The sequence below is a fragment of the Mesoplodon mirus genome (genome assembly GCF_964341445.2).
Source record: "Mesoplodon mirus genome assembly, chromosome: 14".
Taxonomy (NCBI): Eukaryota; Metazoa; Chordata; class Mammalia; order Artiodactyla; family Ziphiidae; genus Mesoplodon; species Mesoplodon mirus.
The window spans coordinates 70171265-70193234 of NC_138990.1; the positions used below are offsets into that span (position 1 = coordinate 70171265).

Here is a 21970-nt window from a genome sequence, read left to right on the forward strand (position 1 = left end):
TTTTTGTTCTACTTCTGTGAAAAATGCCAGTGGTAGTTTGATAGGGATTGCTTTGAATCTGTAGATTGCTTTGGGTAGTAGAGTCATTTTCACAATGTTGATTCTTCCAGTCCAAGAACCTGGTTTATCTCTCCATCTATTTGTATCATCTTTAATTTCTTTCATCAGTGTCTTATATTTTTCTGCATATGGGTCTTTTGTCTCCTCAGGTAGGTTTATTCCTAGATATTTTATTATTTTTGTTGCAGTGGTAAATGGGAGTGTTTTCTTGATTTCACTTTCAGATTTTTCATCATTAGTGTACAGGAATGCAAGACATTTCTGTGCATTAATTTTGTATCCTGGTACTTTACCAAGTTCATTGATTAGCTCCAGTAGTTTTCTGGTAGCATCTTTAGGATTCTCTATGTATAGTATCATGTCATCTGCAAACAGTGACAGCTTTACTTCTTCTTTTCCGATTTGGATTCCTTTTATTTCCTTTTCTTCTCTGATTGCTGGGGCTAAAACTTCCAAAACTATGTTGAATAAGAGTGGTGAGAGTGGGAAACCTTGTCTTGTTCATGATCATAGTGGAAGTGCTTTCAGTTTTTCGCCATTGAGGACGTTGTTGGCTGTGGGTTTGTCATATATGGCCTTTATTATGTTGACGAAAGTTCCCTCTATGCCAACTTTCTGCAGGGTTTCTATCATAAGTGGGTGTTGAATTATATCGAAAGCTTTCTCTGCATCTATTGAGATGATCATATGGTTTTTCTCCTTCAATTTGTTAATATGGTGTATCACATTGATTGATTTGCGTATATTGAAGAATCCTTGCATTCCTGGAATAAACCCCACTTGATCATGGTGTATGATCCTTTTAATGTGCTGTTGGATTCTGTTTGCTAGTATTTTGTTGAGGATTTTTGCATCTATGTTCATCAGTGATATTGGCCTGTAGTCTTCTTTCTTTGTGACATCCTTGTCTGGTTTTGGTTCAGGGTGATGGTGGCCTCGTAGAATGAGTTTGGGAGTGTTCCTCCCTCTGCTATACTTTGGAAGAGTTTGAGAAGGATAGGTGTTAGCTCTTCTCTAAATGTTTGGTAGAATTCGCCTGTGAAGCCATCTGGTCCTGGGCTTTTGTTTGTTGGAAGATTTTAAATCACAGTTTCAATTTCATTACTTGTGATTGGTCTGTTCATATTTTCTATTTCTTCCTGATTCAGTCTTGGCAGATTGTGCTTTTCTAAGAATTTGTCCATTTCTTCCAGGGTGTCCATTTTATTGGCATAGAGTTTCTTGTAGTAATCTCTCATGATCCTTTGTATTTCTTCAGTGTCAGTTGTTACTTCTCCTTTTTCATTTCGAATTCTGTTGTTTTGAGTCTTCTCCCTTTTTTTCTTGATGAGTCTGGCTAATGGTTTATCAATTTTGTTTATCTTCTCAAAGAACCAGCTTTTAGTTTTATTGATCTTTGCCCTCGTTTCCTTCATTTCTTTTTCATTTATTTCTGATCTGATCCTTATGATTTCTTTCCTTCTGCTAACTTTGGGGTTTTTTGGTTCTTCTTTCTCTAATTACTTTAGGTGCAAGGTTAGGTTGTTTATTCGAGATGTTTCCTGTTTCTTAAGGTATGATTGTATTGCTATAAACTTCCCTCTTAAAACTGCTTTTGCTGCATCCCATAGGTTTTGGGTTGTCGTGTCTCCATTGTCATTTGTTCCTAGGTATTTTTTGATTTCCTCTTTGATTTCTTCAGTGATCTCTTGGTTATTTAGTAGTGTATTGTTTAGCCTCCATGTGATTGTATTTTTTACAGATTTTTTCCTGGAATTGATATCTAGTCTCATAATGTTGTAGTCGGAAAAGATACTTGATACAATTTCAATTTTCTTAAATTTACCAAGGCTTGTTTTGTGACCCAAGATATGATCTATCCTGGAGAATGTTCCATGAGCACTTGAGAAAAAAGTGTATTCTGTTGTTTTTGGATGGAATGTCCTATAAATATCAATGAAGTCCATCTTGTTTAATGTATCATTTAAAGGTTGTGTTTCCTTATTTATTTTCATTTTGGATGATCTGTCCATTGGTGAAAGTGGGGTGTCAAAGTCCCCTACTATGAATATGTTACTGTTAATTTCCCCTTTTATGGCTGTTAGTATTTGCCTTATGTATTGAGGTGCTCCTATGTTAGGTGCATAAATATTTACAATTGTTACATGTTCTTCTTGGATCAATCCCTTGATCATTATGTAGTGTCCTTCTTTGTCTCTTCTAATAGTCTTTATTTTAAAGTCTATTTTGTCTTATATGAGAATTGCTACTTCAGCTTTCTTTTGGTTTCCATTTGCATGGAATATCTTTTTCTATCCCCTTACTTTCTGTCTGTCTGTATGTCTAGGTCTGAAGTGGGTCTCTTGTAGACAGCATATATATGGGTCTTGTTTTTGTATCCATTTAGCCAGTCTGTGTCTTTTGGTGGGAGCATTTAATCCATTTACATTTAAGGTAATTATCAATATGTATGTTCCTATTCCCATTTCCTTAATTGCTTTGGGTTTGTTATTGTAGGTCTTTTCCTTCTGTTGTGTTTCTTGCCTAGAGAAGTTCCTTTAGCATTTGTTGTAAAGCTGGTTTGGTGGTGCTGAACTCTCTCAGCTTTTGCTTGTCTGTAAACGTTTTAATTTCTCCATCAAATCTGAATGAGATCCTTGCTGGGTAGAGTAATCTTGGTTGTAGGTTTTTCTCCTTCATCACTTTAAATATGTCCTGCCAGTCCCTTCTGGCTTGCAGAGTTTCTGCTGAAAGATCAGCTGTTAACCTGATGGGGATTCCCTTGTGTGTTATTTGTTGTTTTTCCCTTGCTGCTTTTAATATGTTTTCTTTGTATTTAATGTTTGACAGTTTGATTAATATGTGTCTTGGCGTGTTTCTCCTTGGATTTATCCTGTATGGGACTCTCTGTGCTTCCTGGACTTGATTAACTATTTCCTTTCCCATATTAGGGAAGTTTTCAACTATAATCTCTTCAAATATTTTCTCAGTCCCTTTCTTTTTCTCTTCTTCTTCTGGAACCCCTATATTCGAATGTTGGTGCATTTAATGTTGTCCCAGAGGTCTCTGAGACTGTCCTCAGTTCTTTTCATTCATTTTTCTTTATTCTGCTCTGTGGTAGTTATTTCCACTATTTTATCTTCCAGGTCACTTATCCGTTCTTCTGCCTCAGTTATTCTGCTATTGATCCCTTCTAGAGTATTTTTCATTTCATTTATTGTGTTGTTCATCGTTCCTTGTCTCATCTTTAGTTCTTCTGGGTCCTTGTTATAGGTTTCTTGCATTTTCTCTATTTCCAAGATTTTGGATCATCTTTACTATCATTATTCTGAATTCTTTTTCAGGTAGACTGCCTATTTGCTCTTCATTTGTTATGTCTGGTGGGTTTTTATCTTGCTCCTTCATGTGCTGTGTTTTTCTGTCTTCTCATTTTGCTTTATCTTACTGTGTTTGGGGTTTCCTTTTTGCAGGCTGCAGGTTCATAATTCCCGTTGTTTTTGGTGTCTGTCCCCAGTGGCTAAAGTTGGTTCAGTGGGTTGTGTAGGCTTCCTGGTGGAGGGGACTAGTGCCTGTGTTCTGGTGGTTGAGGCTGGATCTTGTCCTTCTGGTGGGCAGGTCCACGTCTGGTGGTGTGTTTTGGCGTGTCTGTGGACTTATGATTTTAGGCAGCCTCTCTGCTAATGGTGAGGTTGTGTTCGTGTCTTGCTTGCTGTTTGGCATAGGGTGTCCAGTACTGTAGCTTGCTGGTCGTTGAGTGAAGCTGGGTGCTGGTGTTGAGATGGAGATCTCTGGGAGATTTTTGCCGTTTGATATTATGTGGAGCTGGGAGGTCTCTTGTGGACCAGTGTCCTGAAGTTGGCTCTCCCACCTGAGAGGCACAGCACTGACTGCTGGCTGCCGCACCAAGAGCCTTTCATCCACACAGCTCAGAATAAAAGGGAGAGAAAGACAGAGAAAGAAAGAGAGAGAGAGAGGGAGGGAGAGAGAGAGAAAGAAAGAAAGAAAGAAAGAAAGAAAGGGAAAGAAAGGTAATATAAATAAAGTTATTAAAATAAAAAATAATTATTAAGAAAAAAAAATTTTTTTAAGAAAAATAAAAAGAAGGAAACAAAAAAACAGACGGATAGAACCCTAGGACATATGGTGAAAGCACAGCTATACAGACAAAATCTCACACAGAAGCATGCACATACACACTCACAAAAAGAGGAAAGGGGAAAAAATAATAAATCTTGCTCTCAAAGATCACCTTCTCAATTTCGGATGATTGGTTGTCTATTCAGGTATTCCACAGATACAGGGTACATCAAGTTGATTGTGGAGCTTTAATCTGCTGCTTCTGAGGCTGCTGGGAGAGATTTCCCTTTCTCTTCTTTGTTCGCACAGCTCCCGGGGCTCAGCTTTGGATTTGGCCCTGCCTCTGAGTGTAGGTCGCCGGAGGGCGTCTGTTCTTCGCTGAGACAGGATGGGGTTAAAGGAGCCGCTGATTCAGGGACTCTGGCTCACTCAGGCCGAGGGGAGGGAGGGGTGCGGATGCGGGGCGAGCCTGCAGCGGCAGAGGCCGGCGTGACGTTGCACCAGCTGGAGGCGCGCCGTGCGTTCTCCTGGGGAAGTTGTCCCTGGATCACGGGAACCTGGCAGTGGCGGGCTGCACAGTCTCCCCGGAAGGGAGGTGTGGAGAGTGACCTGTGCTCGCACACAGGCTTCTTGGTGGCTGCAGGAGCAGCCTTAGCGTCTCATGCCCATCTCTGGGGTCCGCGCTGTTAGCCGCGGCTTGCGCCCGTCTCTGGAGCTCCTTTAAGCGGCGCTCTTAATCCCCTCTCCTCATGCAGCAGGAAACAAAGAGGGAAGAAAAAGTCTCTTGCCTCTTCGGCAGGTCCAGTCTTTTCCCCGGACTCCCTCCCAGCTAGCCGTGGTGCACTAACCGCTTCAGGCTGTGTTCACACTGCCAACCCCAGTCCTCTCCCTGCACTCCGACGGAAGCCCGAGCCTCAGCTCCCAACCCCGCCCGCCCCGGCGGGTGAGCAGACAAGCCTCTCTGGCTGGTTAGTGCTGGTCGGCACTGATCCTCTGTGCGGGAATCTCTCCGCTTTGCCCTCCACACCCCTGTTGCTGCGCTCTCCTCCGTGGCCCTGAAGCTTCCCCACTCTGCCACCTGCAGTCTCTGCCCGCGAAGGGGCTTCTAGTGTGTGGAAACCTTTCCTTCTTCACGGCTCCCTCCCAGTGGTGCAGGTCCCGTCCCTATCCTTTTGTCTCTGGTTATTCTTTTTTCTTTTGCCCTACCCAGGTATGTGGGGACTTTCTTGCCTTTTGGGAGATCTGACGTCTTCTGCCAGCGTTCAGTAGGTGTTCTGTAGGAGTTGTTCCACGTGTAGATGTATTTCTGGTGTATCTGTGGGGAGGAAGGTGATCTCCGCATCTTACTCTTCCGCCATCTTCCCAAAGGAATATCACTCAGCCATGAAATCAATGTCATAAGGCCAGTAGCAGCATAATGAGGGGATTTAGGTATGATGATTCTGGCCCAAGGTGGCCATCCTGGTTTTACATCAACATGATCTCAGGCACAAACCTCCTTGTTTTTCCATTTTGTCTTTAAGTTACTTGTTGAAACACCTGGCCTGCCGTCTGCATGGCTGTCGCGGCTTCGGCCGCCGGGACCCCTCCAGAGCCGGCAGCCTCAGTCAGGCCGCCCTCCCCTCGGGCTCCAGGGCACTTCTGTGACGGCGGAGGGAAGAGACCCCGAGCTGGGAGTTCCAGCTCTGTGGAAACATGGGCTCCGTTCTGGCCCTCCCATGAGGTTTTGATATAGCAGTCTATATATATACAAGATTGTTTTAAGTTGCTGGTCTCTTAATTTCAAATGCATTTCCAATATCCTGCATTTTTACTCTCCTCATGATTGCTGGTTTTGATATCATATTTGTGTGTGGATGATTTCCTACATTTACTGTACGTTTGCTTGCCTTTACTGGTGAGCTTTCCCATTCGTAATTGTTTTGTTTGTAGTTGTGACCTTTTCTTTTCTGGCTAGAGAATTTCCTTTAGCATTTGTTGTAAAGCTGGTTTGGTGGTGCTGAATTCTCTTAGTCTTTGCTTGTTTGTAAAGCTTTTGATTTATCCACTGAATCTGAATGAGAGCCTTGCTGGGTAGAGTATTCTTGTAGGCTCTAGGTTCTTGCCTTTCATCACTTTAAATATATCATGCCATGCCCTCCTTTTTCAGGTAAATTGACTTCTTTTTCAGGTAGATTGACCACCTCTACTTCACTTAGTTGTTCTTCTTGGGTTTTATCTTGTTCCTTCATCTGGAATATATTTCTCTGCCATCTCATTTTGTCTAACTTTCTGTGTTTGTGGTCTCTGTTCCTCAGGCTGCAGGATTGTAATTCTTGCTTCTGGTGTCTGCCCATTGGTGGGTGAGGTTGGTCCAGGGGCTTGTGGAAGCTTTTTTGTAGGAGGGATTAGTGCCTGCCCACTGGTGGGTGGAGCTGCGTCTTATTCCTCTGATGTGCAGGGCCGTGTCAAGGGGTGAATTCATAGACAACTGTTGGCTCAGGACAACTTTAGGCAGCCTGTCTGCTGATGGGCGGGGCTGTGTTTCCCCCCTACCCCCACCACTGGTTGTTTGGCCTGAGGCATCCCAGCACTGGAGCCTGCAAGCTGTTTGGTAGGGCCAGATCTCGGTGCCAAAATGGCAACATCTGGGAGAGCTCACACCAATAAATATTCCCTGGGGCCTCTGCTACCAGTGTCCTTGCCCCCACAGTGAGCCATAGCCAACCACTGCCTCCCCAGGAGACCCTCCAAAACCTGCAGGTAGGTCTGGCCCAGGATCCTATGGAGTCACTGCTTTGCCCTGGGTCCCAGTGCATATGAAACCTTGTCTGCACCCTCTAAGAGTGGAGTCTCTGTTTCCCCCAGTTGTGTGGAGCTCCTGCACTCAAGTCCCACTGGCCTTCAAAGCAAATGCTCTGGGGGCTCCTCCTCCCAATGCCAGACCCCCAGGCTGGAGAGCCTGACATGGGCTCAGATCTCACTCCTGTGGGAGAACCTCTGTGATATAATTATTTTCCAACTTTTGGTCTCCCATCCAGTGGGTATGGCACTTGATTGTATCATGAACGTGCCCCTGCTACTGTCTTGTTGTGGCTTCTTTTTTGTCTTTGGGTGTGGAATATCTTTTTTGGTAGGTTCAAGTCTTTTTTGTAGGTGGTTGTTCAGCAGTTAGTTGTGATTTTGGTGTTTTCATGAGAGGAGGTGAGCTCAAGTCCTTCTACTCTACCATCTTGTCTCCTGCTCATACCTTGCATTTTGGATATTACTGTTTCTGCTGTTCTGTGATCCCATTATATCTTATCTTACAAAGTGGTTGAATTGGACTGGATCAGTACATGAATTTCCTGTTGTTTTGCTGATGAACTATACACTTTCCAGTTAGGAGTAGATTGTAAAAAGTACAATGCTATCTAGTGAGAACTCTGTAATTTTAAGAGCCTAGAATGTTTTAATGAAATACTGCTTTTAGAACACTGTTCTCCCAGACTCCATAATTTGTATCACACAGTTTTACTCTTTATTGTTGAGGACAGTGTGAATTATTATTGGTTGCTTATGGGCAAATGATTATTTTCAAGATTATTTTAGTTGCTAAAATACTTAGCCCCTAGCACTAATTTGTATAATCAGTGCTTTGTAGTCTGCAAAATGATCGTCCATATATTATCTTAATTGACCTCACAACAGAACTGAGATGGTGTCATTCATTCATTTTCGAGATGATGAGGTTAAGGTTAGAGATGCTAAGACTTGCCTGAGCTCGCATAGATAAAATGGGTACTTGGACCTTATTCATACTTGGTCCTTAGACCAAGTGTTCTTTCTTCAGCGCTGTTTCTGTGGTCATTAATTATTCCTTTCTACCTAATCAAAGGTCCTCCTTCTTTGTCTGATGATTGGAGCAATAGCTTCCTACTTGATGAGAAGTTAGCAGCCTCTTTCTCTAGTCTAGTCTCTGCCCCTACAATTGGTCCTTCTTTCTATTAGAGCTTCACAGAATGTGGTCCATGGACCACCTGCATCAGAGTCTCCTGGGCTGTGTTTTAAAATGCATGTGCCTGGACCTAATTTCTGATCCACTAAATCAGAATCTCTGACATGGGCTAGGGGAATATGCACTTTAAACAATTGCCATTCTCTTTGTTTTCATTGTAAAGGTATCTCAAAAGTGTGTTATTAGCATTGTGGAGAGCCACCAAAAATTTGATCAAAAAGCTATCCTAAATCATCACAGTTTATTTTCCTTGGATGGACAAAGTTAAAAATGTGATACCAGTTCTCAATGATTGTGGTTAATTATTACTTATTCATTCAGGACTAAGGTAAGTAGATACAAGGTGCTAAAATGTGTTTTAGCAGTTCCTGACTCATCTCCATAGCCAAATACTCCATTTGAGTAGGTAACATTGTGCTCTGAATGTTAAGATAGAGTCTTGGCAATTGGACAGTACCTGAAAGAAGGCAAAAACACATGAATGATCAACAGAGCAACTTTTTATCTTTTTAAACAGATTTTTGATATTTCCTGGGATCCATATCAGCCAAACAGAGTGGTTAGCTGTGGAGTGAAACATATAAAGGTAAAGTAGTTATTATAAAGAAATTTTGGTACCTTGTATGAAAATAATTCCAGATGTTTATATATATAATTTGGTGTTGAGAAACTGCTTGACTTTACCTTTTTTCCCCTTAAATTTGGAGGCTTCTTACCTGCATCTGTGATCCCAGAGCACACTAACATCAGCTGATGGGCCTCCCTTTTAGAAATGCAGTATAACAACAATCAAGTGAAGTGCTCAGCAGGCAGCTGAAAAGGAAACTTTATGTTAATTAAATACTATACAGAAGACAGAAGACTCATAATACTTTTAGGATTGCATGTTTTAAAACAGTTCTGATTTTAATTTTGTGAATTAAGTTTTTTCATTATGAATGTTTATACATATTGCATGTCGAAACTTTTTGATATGTCAAAACTTTTTGATATGTTGATATGTTCTTTTAGAAGAAAGATGCCATGTTGTGTTGGACCTAGAAGGGAGGGATACAGAGTACAAACCTACCTGGGCCATTGGCTTTTAAATGCCTACCTTCCTGTAGACTACACAGCCTGGAATACTACTAGTGGAGCAGGACCTGCCTCTGTCTATTTGCTCCTCTCCATTTTGTTACACAGGTAGCAAAATTAACACCATAGACATCCTTTCCTCTGACATAGCAAAAATTCCTCCTGGACACTGGGATACGGCCCAGGATCTTCTGTCTATAGGTTTGAAGATAATACAAGTTAAAGTCCATAAAGAAAAGAGTGTAAGGGTTACTTGCTTGAACAGAGCGTGTGTGGATCTCTGCTGCTACAAAAATGGTGCATTTCTGTGTGAACAGAGGAAATGTCTGTGTTACTCCTCCAACCAACTCCTTCTGTTTCCCAGTTCTTTTGTTCTTCTTTTAGTCTAGTTTTTCATGATCCTTCCCATTATTCCTACTTAATGGTTAGAAAGGGACACATGATAAAATGCTCAGAAATAAACATAACAAGAAATATGCAAGACCTAATTTAAAAACTATTATAAAACTTTATAGAGGAATGTAAAAGAAGACTTGGGCAAATGGAGAGAGACAACTTTGATTCCGGACATGAAGTGTAAAAATGACAAATGCATTATTTATCTCCAAGTTAATTTATATTTAATACAAGTTCAATTAAAGTCTTTCTAAGCTTTATTGTTATCTGACAGCATCTCCCTTTAAGTTATTCTAAGTTAATCTATGAGAATGAAAGAGAACCAAGAACTTTGGCACAAAAAAGAATAATGAAAAGGAAAATGCACTACTATTTACTAAAGCATAGTATGAAGTTTCAAAAATTAAAATGGTACAAGACTGGGGTAAGAATAAATAAACACCAACAAAAAAGAAACTGAGCTGAGAAATAGACCTTAATATGTATGACAATTTAGAATATAATAATAGTACGTCTGACAAGTGGGCACTAGAAAAATTTATTATTCTAGTTGTATGTCATTACTTTATAGCATATACTAAAATAAATTATTTATGAATTAAAGAGTTAAATGTTAAAAAAAACTATAAAATAGAAGAATATATATGTAAATATTTAATTTCTCTCAAGTTGGAGAAAGGTGTTTCTAAATGTAAAAGCAAATAAAGAAACCATAAAGGTGTTTGACGCAAATAACCAAAAAACAGTGTACAGTAAGGAATAGAAGGGAGTTTTATTTCAGCCAAGCTGAGGACTAGCCCAGGAGTGCAGTCTCCACCAAGGAAGAAAGCACTCTGGAGAAACATGGTTTTCAACACAGTTTTATATTTTCTCTGAACAAAGAACATACATACATCAAACATGACAGGGTACATTCCTTCAAGCTTTCAACAGAGATGTGTAGTTTCAAATTAGCACATACACAGAGAGTCAGCATGACCTTGACCTCTGGGAAGGGAACTTTGTCTTCGAAGGAGTACTAACATGGGCATCATGGAAGGGTAGGCTTTTACTCCTATGTTCAAAGAGGACATTCTTTACTTCTGGATAATGCATTCTTTTCTTTAATGGTTAAAGCAAATGTACAATGTATGTTTGACAGGCCATAAGTCAGGCTGTTCTAGTTCACATAAAATTCAGGCCAAATCACGTATAAGCCAGAATGGCTTCCCCACACCCTAATAGGTGAAAATTTCTTCCATCAAAGGATAATACTATAGATTCAACTATATAAATATTAAAATATTCTGTTTACCTTCCCACTACCCCCAAGAAACAAAAGAGGCAGACCACAAACTAGCAAAGTATAGGCAACAAGCATAGAATGGCTTGTTCTTGAAATATAAAGAATTCTAGCAAATCTATAGAATGGACAAAGAACATCCACAATATTTTTATTATTGTCGATTGTCTGCTAATACACACATGAAAATGCTAACTCTCATTAATAATTAAGGAATAGATATTTTAAAATAACAATGTTTTTAATATATCAAAATGATGATTAAAATGTATCCAGTATTGGGAAAGATTTGGGGAATGAACACTCTCAAACCTTGCTGGTGGAAGGGTAAATGAGTATAGTCTTTCAGTCTAGAAATTTGGCAATACCTGTCAATTACCTTAGAAATGTTGATACCCTTTGAAACAATAATTTCATCCCAATTTTAGTATATGCGCTGCCAAAGTAAGCACAGCCAGTAATTTCATATCTTATAATTTATCCCAAGGAAATTCTTAGGAGTATGAACCAAGCACTGGTTCATTGCTGAGTAACTTATCAATAGCAAATAAAGCCAAACAAAAGACGACCTGAAACCCCCTAACTGCCCTCAGGTGGTTAAATAAAATATGGTATATCCAGATGAAGAAATACTGTGCAATCGTAAGTCATGTTTTAGAGGATTATTTAATATTGGACATATTTAAGATCTATTTACAGTCTACTTCTAGGTGGGATAAATTTGTGGCTTTGATTTTTTTACTTTAAAAGTATATTTTTGTGTAGGAAGTAAATTGGAAGGCTCTTCCAAAACATTAAACAGTTATCTTGGGTAGTGAGTTGATAGTTTTTAAATTTTCCCTTTATTTTAAAATTATTTTACAATAACATGCATTTCTTCCAAAATAAGAAAAAAGTAATGGAAAAACAGGGGACAAAAAGATAAATCTATAGGTTCTACTCTTCACAGGTGTCACATGTCCTTAGGGCTTCATAAACATTTTATAATCCTTATGCAGAGAGCTGATTTTAACCTGAGACTATGTTTGCTGAAATGAAGGCACTTTTTGCTTCAACAGTAGTTGGACGATCCTTCCTCATAATTTATACAATCCAACTGAAAGACTAGAAAACTCATTAAATTTGATAAACATTAGTTGAGTTTGTAACATGTGATAGAATAAAAACTGACCGGATTTTCAATTTGCTTAAAACTGAGCAATTAAAACATTGAAATAGAACATTCTGTAAGAGAGGCAAAATCAAAATTCTCTAGGGATAACAGAGAGATCCCAACTGGTTAGAGGAATGTTAAGTGTTTCAGGAAGGGATGCTGTTTGAGCTGAGCCTTAATGGATAGGTGAGTTTGGTAGGGTGAGCTTGGAAGGCAGCAGAACCCAGGGGAGGGGTTGCCCTTTAGTCAGGAGTTAATAGGCAGGGACTGGGCACCCATCGAATCCATAGGTCTGGAGAGCAGAAGGGTCCTTGACCCATTAACGTGTTCACAGATTATCAACTTTTTCATTACCAATAACATCTTAATTTTCTTTCCAAGGGAACAAATATTTTGAAAAATTTTGGCCCTGAAATACATGGTAGCCATTACATCTTAATTCCCTTAACAGTTTTTAATTAACCAAGGAAATATATCTGCTAACATGAGTTTCTGATCATAACATATGGAAGAGGCACTGAGTTGTTCTTTCAGCCACAATCAAAGAAATACATGAGCTCAAGATGAGCCAGATTCTATTATTCCACGGTGGCTCTCTGGAAGTCTGGGACCGTGACCAGGGAGCCTTCAGCCAACTTGCATATTCCACAGTGAGGAAGCCAAGACCTAGGAGGTTGTTTGACTTTGAATCCTGGTTCTGTCTCCCTCTACTTGATTCTGGGAAAGCTATTTTATCTCTGAGACTGAATTTCTTTCTTTCCCAAAAAAACAAAAACAAAAAAGACAGGATAAAAAGGGGGTGGGGATAGCTACCTCCTGAATTTAAGAGTTACATTAAACAGTGTATGGAGGGCCTCCCTGGTGGCGCAGTGGTTGAGAGTCCGCCTGCCGATGCAGGGGATACGGGTTCGTGCCCCGGTCTGGGAGTATCCCATATGCCGCGGAGCGGCTGGGCCCGTGAGCCATGGCCGCTGGGCCTGCGCATCCGGAGCAAAAAAAAAACAAAAAAAAAAACAGTGTATGGAACCAGTAGGGGCACAATAATATTAATTTCCTTCCCCATTTCCTAGGACTACAAAAATAGTGGCACAGATAAGATTTAAACTCCATTTCTGGCTCCCTTTGACAAGCTCTTTTCTCTTAGCAATTATTTCTTTAATGATCTATCTTGGCTTAAGTCCCCACCCCCAAACCAGATTATCAAAGATAATAGATTAACTGCTTTAATTGATAGATTCGTCCAGTTTCCCTGTTTCTTTCCATCTTTGGTTAACTTTTAATGAGTTGATTCTAAAAGCACAGACAGATAAAACCCTGGAACCTCATTTGAAAACACTAAGAGCTGTTTGTCCTGTTAAATTTGTTAATTGTGTTTCGGCAGACCTAGGCATTTTTTCTAAGCAAAAACAAGCATTTTTACCTCAAATGGAAGAATCTGCAAATGCAGATTCTTTATTAATTATGTCCTTCTTTATTCTTTATTAATTTTGTTTAGAAGGAAATCCACAAAAAATTTCAGCAGGCTTTAACAAATTATTTTCACTATCTGTATTTGCTACATCCAATTCCAGTACCCCCACCTTTTTTCTCCAAAGCTGCCTAACATCAAACGAATCATTCTAGTCACAAGGTGAATGCAGAATCTCTGATGCACTCCAAGAATTTTTTTTTTTCTTTTTTTTGCAATACACGGGCCTCCCACTGTTGTGGCCTCTCCTGTTGCGGAGCACAGGCTCCGGACGCACGGGCTCAGCGGCCATGGCTCACGGGTCCAGCCGCTCCGCGGCATGTGGGATCTTCCCGGACCGGGGCATGAACCCTTGTCCCCTGCATCGGCAGGCGGACTCTGAACCATGGCGTCACCAGGGAAGCCCCCAAGAAAATATTTTTATGTGAAATTTTTGTAGCTAGGGTAAAATCCTTTCTCATTTTGCAATCCCCAGTGTTCGGCAAACAGGCAAATTATGATTATCTGAAATGAATGCTTGAAAAACAGTAGCAGTTGAGCATTTTCTGCTTGGTTGGTTTTACAGGAAATGAGCCTACCAGGTTTGTTGACTGTTATTGTTCTTTCTCCATTCTCTAGTCACAGATAGAAGGGACCTCAGGGATTACTTAGGGCCAGATGAGCTCCCAAGTACCTGCCAATTCTAACAGAATTTGCATTACAATCTGTGAATGGAGATTGGAGAAGATAAACAATGTCTTTTCATTTGATGTGGAGTTAATGCTGTGTTGCTAAATCTGTCACTGTTTTCCAAACATGAAGTGCTTTTCAAGAAGAGATAATGTCTCAGATTTGCCATTTTCTGCAGAAAATCTCATGCCTATCCTGTCATTACAGCTATATATGCCTTTTTAGAGAATCATCTGATTATCTGGAATGTTTCATGTTGACATTATGCCATTTGACTGGGTGATTTCATCAGAAAAATCTTTGTGTAGGGATAAGTCTCTCTTTTTTGTGGTTGTCCATCTAGAAATATTTCAACAACTCAGTCTAAAGTACACATCCCAAGTTAAAGGGATAATAATTACCAAATTGTTACACTTCCTTTAATTTTCATGCATGGGGAGATATAGAAGGATAAATGTCTGCCTTAAGTATCACCATGTAACAGCAAGTTCTTTGACATGTAGGTACAACCAGTAGTTGTTTATGTCTCATAGTTTGTTCAGGTTCAAAGTTAATACTTAAGTGTTTTCCCAAAGCATATACCTAACTATCTTTCCCCAGATTGGTCTTATTCTTTTGATGTATACTTTAGTGCCTTTTTGTAAAAACAGTAATAGCCAAAGAAGCAAACCACCAGAGTTGATACTTAATGAGAGAAGAATCTTGTATAGTCTCAAATGATGGCACATCTTTTTCTCATTCTCCCCAAGGGCCACCACCTCCACAGCTGCCTGAGTCCTGGTCCTGCTGAGGGGTGCACCCATCTAGAACTGCTTCCTTGAATACCCAGCCACTCTGAGAGGACCGTCATTTTTCCTCTCCTGCAAGCACAGAATATTAGGGTTGTCACTAATTTTTCCTCACACATTTCCTGTCACTTGGATTCACCTAACGCTGCTCTCCTAAACCACAATGCAATTTCTTCCTTACCATTGATCCAAATCCTATTGTGGCTCATTCCAGTTAATTCAACATGGTTCTCTATCTTCGAATTTCCTTACCACTTGTATGCAGTCTGAATATGTTGCCTTAAAATGATCTTTTTTGTCTTATATGTATCTTCTTCATTGGATTTAAAGTTCTCAAGGCAAATATTTCAATACTTTCTCATGTATAACCCCTGGTGAACCTTTGGCAAGTCACTTACGCCTTCTTTCTCTCCCTTCCAAATGGGTGTAATAATAATATCTGCCTTAGCCTATTCGTAAGGGTATTATGAAGATCAAGTAACTAAACACATGTAAAGAGCCTTTATAAATTGTGAGAGGCTACGTACATGGCAGTAAAATTATACCAGTTCACATACTGAAAAAAAATATGTCAGAGTGAAATACTTAATTTCTACATAACCGTGGGAGTCTCCCTGCTGCTGTCTATAAAGCAGCTCAACCTTTATGCTTATGGTCTCCCTCATGATAAATTATGCAACTAAGACTGAAAAGCCTAGTCAATTATTTGGCTATATGAAATATAACTTATATTTAGAAACATTTCTGAGTAATGTTTCTACAGTGAATATGTAATTTTTAGTTAGAAATTATTTCTATTATTTTATTTTTATTTTTATTTTTTTTGTGGTACGCGGGCCTCTCACTGTTGTGGCCTCTCCCGTTGCGGAGCACAGGCTCCGGACGCGCGAGCTCAGCGGCCATGGCTCACGGGCCCAGCCGCTCCGCGGCATGTGGGATCTTCCCGGACCAGGGCACAAACCCATGTCCCCTGCATCGGCAGGTGGACTCTCAACCACTGTGCCACCAGGGAAGCCCTAGAAATTATTTCTAAATGCATATATATATGCAACAAAAATACCTAGAAGATATATCAACATGTTAACAGGAGGTTGTGAATAATTCCAGTTTTCCTCTTTTCACTCTTCTCTGTTTCTAAACTTCTCTACTGTGAACCTATACTAGTGCTATAACATGACAAGAAATTAAACAAAAAAATGAACATTAAACATTTAGCAAAGTTTTGGAATGTTGGAACTTTGTAAGTTTAAAAAATATTGTTATAAGTTTTTTTACTGCTAGTAGTTGGCTAAAATGTTTTGCAGTTCTCTGCCATTATAACAAAATAAGTTAAATTATGTGTATCTAGTGCACCTATAGCAAATTATGTAAAATGTATTGAAACATTAGCAAATAAATACCAATAATGAGATGCATCAGAATACTCTTTTTTTTTTTTGATCTATTTTATCACTTATTTTCTAGTTTTGGACACTCTGTGGAAATGCCCTGACTGCAAAAAGAGGGATATTTGGCAAAACAGGGGATCTTCAGACCATCCTTTGCCTTGCATGTGCCAAAGAAGACATCACCTACTCTGGTGCTTTAAATGGCGACATCTATGTCTGGAAAGGGCTCAATTTAGTCCGCACGATTCAAGGAGCACATAGTGTAAGTATTCCCGTATAGAAATTTGGGAATGACTTATTAAATAAGTTAAAGTCACAAATCTCTGTATTTTTTCCCTGTTACTTTAGGATCAGCCACTTCTGCTGAACACTCACTAAATATTCATGAACGATTTCCCTAATTATTTTTGTTCACCTGGAAGAAATTAATATTTCAAAAGCTTAATAACTTAATTAGCTTTCGTCTCAATTATGGACTGACTGATTAGTGTTGTAATTCAGCAGCAGCAGCTTGACAGAACCTAGAAGTATTTCATGGTCAGTTTCATCTTCTAGACCAGCATTTCTTTGTTTTTGTTTTTGTTTTTTTTTTTGCAGTATGCAGGCCTCTCACTGTTGTGGCCTCTCCCGTTGTGGAGCACAGGCTCCAGACGCGCAGGCTCAGTGGCCATGGCTCACGGGCCCAGCCGCTCCGTGGCATGTAGGATCTTCCCGGACTGGGGTGTGAACACGTGTCCCCTGTATCGGTAGGCGGACTGTCAACCACTGCGCCACCAGGGAAGCCCGCGACCAGCATTTCTTTTTTTTTTTTAATTTAATTTTATTTATTTATTTTTATACAGCAGGTTCTTATTGGTTATCTATTTTATACATATTAGTGTATATATGTCAATCCCAATCTCCCAATTCATCACACCACCAACAACAACCCCCTCTCCCGCCCGCTTTCCCCCCTTGGTGTCCATACATTTGTTCTCTATACCTGTGTCTCTCTTTCTGCCTTGCAAACAGGTTCATCTGTACCATTTTTCTAGATTCCACATATATGCGTTAATATACAATATTTGTTTTTCTCTTTCTGACTTACTTCACTCTGTATGACAGTCTCTAGGTCCATCCATGTCTCTACAAATGACCCAATTTTGTTCCTTTTTATGGCGGAGTAATATTGCATTGTATATATGTACCACATCTTCTTTATCCATTTGTCTGTCGATGGGCACTTAGGTTGCTTCCATGACCTGGCTATTGTAAATAGTGCTGCAATGAACATTAAGGTGCATATGTCTTTTTTTTTTAATTCTTTATTGGAATATAATTGCTTTACAATGGTGTGTTAGTTTCTGCTTTACAACAAAATGAATCAGTTATACATATACATATGTTCCCATATCTCTTCCCTCTTGCATCTCCCTCCCTCCCACCCTACCTATCCCACCTCTCTAGGTGGTCACAAAGCACCGAGCTGATCTCCCTGTGCTATGCGGATGCTTCCCACTAGCTATCTATTTTACGTTTGGTAGTGTATATATGTCCATGCCACTCTCTCACTTTGTCACAGCTTACCCTTCCCCCTCCCCATATCCTCAAGTCCATTCTCTAATAGGTCTGTGTCTTTATTCCTGTCTTACCCCTAGGTTCTTCATGACATTTTTTTCTTAGATTCTATATATATGTGTTAGCATACGGTATTTGTCTTTCTCTTTCTGACTTACTTCACTCTGTATGATAGACTCTAGGTCCGTCCACCTCACTACAAATAACTCAATTTCGTTTCTTTATATGGCTGAGTAATATTCCATTATATATATATGCCACATCTTCTTTATCCATTCATCTGTTGATGGACACTTAGGTTGCTTCCATGTCCTGGCTGTTGTAAATAGAGCTGCAATGAACATATTGGTACATGACACTTCTTGAATTATGGTTTTCTCAGGGTATATGCCCAGTAGTGGGATTGCTGGGTCATATGGTAGTTCTATTTGTAGTTTCTTAAGGAACCTCCACCATACTGTTCTCCATAGTGGCTGTACCAGTTCACATTCCCACCAGCAGTGCAAGAGTGTTCCCTTTTCTCTACACCCTCTCCAGCATTTATTGTTTCTAGATTTTTTGATGATGGCCATTCTGACTGGTGTGAGATGATATCTCATTGTAGTTTTGATTTGCATTTCTCTAATGATTAATGATGTTGAGCATTCTTTCATGTGTTTGTTGGCAGTCTGTATCTCTTCTTTGGAAAAATGTCTATTTAGGTCTTCTGCCCATTTTTGGATTGGGTTGTTTGTTTTTTAGTTATTGAGCTGCATGAGCTGCTTGTAAATTTTGGAGATTAATCCTTTGTCAGTTGCTTCATTTGCAAATATTTTCTCCCATTCTGAGGGTTGTCTTTTGGTCTTGTTTATGGTTTCCTTTGCTGTGCAAAAGCTTTGAAGTTTCATTAGGTCCCATTTGTTTATTTTTGTTTTTATTTCCATTTCTCTAGGAGGTGGGTCCAAAAGGATCTTGCTGTGATTTATGTCATAGAGTGTTCTGCCTATGTTTTCCTCTAAGAGTTTGATAGTTTCTGGCCTTACATTTAGGTCTTTAATCCATTTTGAGCTTATTTTTGTGTATGGTGTTAGGGAGTGGAAGATTTTTAATCACAGTTTCACTTTCAGTGCTTGTGATTGGTCTGTTCATATTTTCTATTTCTTCCTGATTCAGTCTTAGCAGGTTGTGCATTTCTAAGAATTTGTCCATTTCTTCCAGGTTGTCCATTTTATTGGCATAGAGTTGCTTGTAGTAGTCTCTCATGCTTTTGTATTTCTGCAGTGTCAGTTGTTACTTCGTTTTCATTTCTAATTCTATTGATTTAAGTCTTCTCCCTTTTTTTCTTGATGAGTCTGGCTAATGGTTTATCAATTTTGTTTATCTTCTCAAAGAACCAGCTTTTAGTTTTATTGATCTTTGCTATTGTTTCCTTCATTTCTTTTTCATTTATTTCTGATCTGATCTTTATGATTTCTTTGCTTCTGCTAACTTTGAGGGTTTTTTGTTCTTCTTTCTCTAATTGCTTCAGGTGCAAAGTTAGGTTGTTTATTCGAAATGTTTCCTGTTTCTTAAGGTAGGGTTGTATTGCTATAAACTTCCCTCTTAGAACTGCTTTTGCTGCATCCCATAGGTGTTGGGTCGTAGTGTCTCCATTGTCATTTGTTTCTAGGTATTTTTTGATTTCCTCTTTGATTTCTTCAGTGATCACTTCATTATTAAGTAGTGTACTGTTTAGCCTCCAAGTGTTTGTATTTTTTACAGATCTTCTCCTGTAATTGAAATCTAGTCTCATAACATTGTGGTTGGAAAAGGTACTTGATACAATTTCAATTTTCTTAAATTTACCAAGGCTTGATTTGTTACCCAAGATATGATCTATCCTGGAGAATGTTCCATGAGCACTTGAGAAAAATGTGTATTCTGTTCTTTTTGGATGGAATATCCTATAAATATCAATTAAGTCCATCTTGTTTAATGTATCACTTAAAGCTTGTGTTTCCTTATTTATTCCCCTTTTATGGCTGTTAGTATTTGCCTTATTTATTGAGGTGCTCATATGTTGGGATAAATATTTACAACTGTTATATCTTCTTCTTGGATCGATCCCTTGATCATTATGTTGTGTCCTTCCTTCTCTCATCTAACAGTTTTTATTTTAAAATCTATTTTGTCTGATATGAGAATTCCTACTCTAGCTTTCTTTTGGTTTCCATTTGCATGGAATGTCTTTTTCCATCCCCTTACTTTCAGTCTGTATGTGTCTCTAGGTCGAAGTGGGTCTCTTGTAGACAGCATATATATGGGTCTTGTTTTTGTATCCATTCAGCCAGTCTGTGTCTTTTGGTGGGAGCATTTAATCCATTTACATTTAAGGTAATTATTGATATGTATGTTCCTATTCCCATTTTCTTAATTGTTTTGGGTTCATTATTGTAGGTCTTTTCCTTCTCTTGTGTTTCTTGCCTAGAGAAATTCCTTTAGCATTTGTTGTAAAGCTGGTTTGGTGGTGCTGAACTCTCTCAGCTTTTGCTTGTCTGTAAAGGTTTTAATTTCTCCATCAAATCTGAATGAGATCCTTGCTGGGTAGAGTAATCTTGGTTGTAGGTTTTTCTCCTTCATCACTTTAAATATGTCCTGCCAGTCCTTTCTGGCTTGCAGATCAGCTGTTAACCTGATGGGGATTCCCTTGTGTGTTATTTGTTGTTTTTCCCTTGCTGCTTTTAATACGTTTTCTTTGTATTTAATGTTTGACAGTTTGATTAATATGTGTCTTTGTATGTTTCTCCTTGGATTTATCTTTTATGGGACTCTCTGTGCTTCCTGGACTTGATTAACTATTTCCTTTCCCATATTAGGGAAGTTTTCAACTATAATCTCTTCAAACATTTTCTCAGTCCCTTTCTTTTTCTCTTCTTCTTCTAGAACCCCTATAATTTGAATGTTGGTGTGTTTAATGTTGTCCCAGAGGTCTTTGAGACTATCCTCAGTTCTTTTCATTCTTTTTTCTTTATTCTGCTCTGCAGTAGTTATTTCCACTATTTTATCTTCCAGGTCACTTATCCGTTCTTCTGCCTCAGTTATTCTGCTATTGATCCCATCTAGAGTATTTTTAATTTCATTTATTGTGTTGTTCATCGTTGCTTGTTTCATCTTTAATTCTTCTAGGTTCTTGTTAACTGTTTCTTGCATTTTCTCTCTTCTATTTCCAAGATTTTGGATTATCTTTACTATCATTATTCTGAATTCTTTTTCAGGTAGACTGCCTATTTCCTATTCATTTGTTAGGTCTGGTGGGTTTTTAATCTTGCTCCTTTATCTGCTCTGTGTTTTTGTCTTCTCATTTTGCTTATCTTACTGTGTTTGGGGTCTCCTTTATGCAGGCTGCAGGTTCGTAGTTCCCGTTGTTTTTGATTTCTGCCCCCAGTGGGTAAGGTTGGTTCAGTGGGTTGTGTAGGCTTCCTGGTGGAGGGGACTAGTGCCTGTGTTCTGGTGGATGAGGCTGGATCTTGTCTTTCTGGTGGGTAGGTCCACGTCTGGTGGTGTGTTTTCGGTTGTCTATGGACCTATTATGATTTTACGCCGCCTCTCTGCTAATGGGTGGGGTTGTGTTCCTGTCTTGCTAGTTGTTTGGCATAGGGTGTCCAGCACTGTAGCTTGCTGGTCATTGAGTGAAGCTGCAACTAGCATTTCTTAAATGTTAATGTGCCTACGAATCTCCTGGAGATCTTGTTAAAATGCAGGCTGTCAGTATCACTGATGAACATACATGCAAAAATCCTCAGCAAAATACTAGCAAACAGAATCCAATAGCACATTAAAAGGATCATACACCATGATCAAGTGGGTTTTATCCCAGGAATGCAAGGATTCTTCAACATACGCAAATCCATCAATGTGATGCACCATATTAACAAATTGAAGGAGAAAAACCATATGATCATCTCTATAGATGCAGAAAAAGCTTTCAACAAAATTCAACACCCATTTATGATAAAAACTCTCCAGACAGTGTGCACAGAGGAAACTTACCTCAATATAATAAAGGCCATATATGACAAACCCACAGCCAACATCGTTCTCAATGGTGAAAAACTGAAACCATTTCCACTAAGATCAGGAAAAAG

General features: G+C 39.3%; 1 protein-coding gene across 5 annotated transcripts in view; it reads left to right on the forward strand.

Moving 5' to 3' along the window:
• EML6 (EMAP like 6) overlaps positions 1–21970 on the forward strand; it is a 377195-nt gene that overhangs the window by 194117 nt on the left and 161108 nt on the right. For all 5 annotated transcript variants that reach the window (XM_082641845.1, XM_082641844.1, XM_082641847.1 and 2 more), the window contains 2 exons: positions 8610–8678; positions 16387–16572. In XM_082641845.1, coding sequence (XP_082497971.1) covers positions 8610–8678; positions 16387–16572 — 255 coding nt within the window. The remainder of the gene's footprint in view (positions 1–8609; positions 8679–16386; positions 16573–21970) is intronic.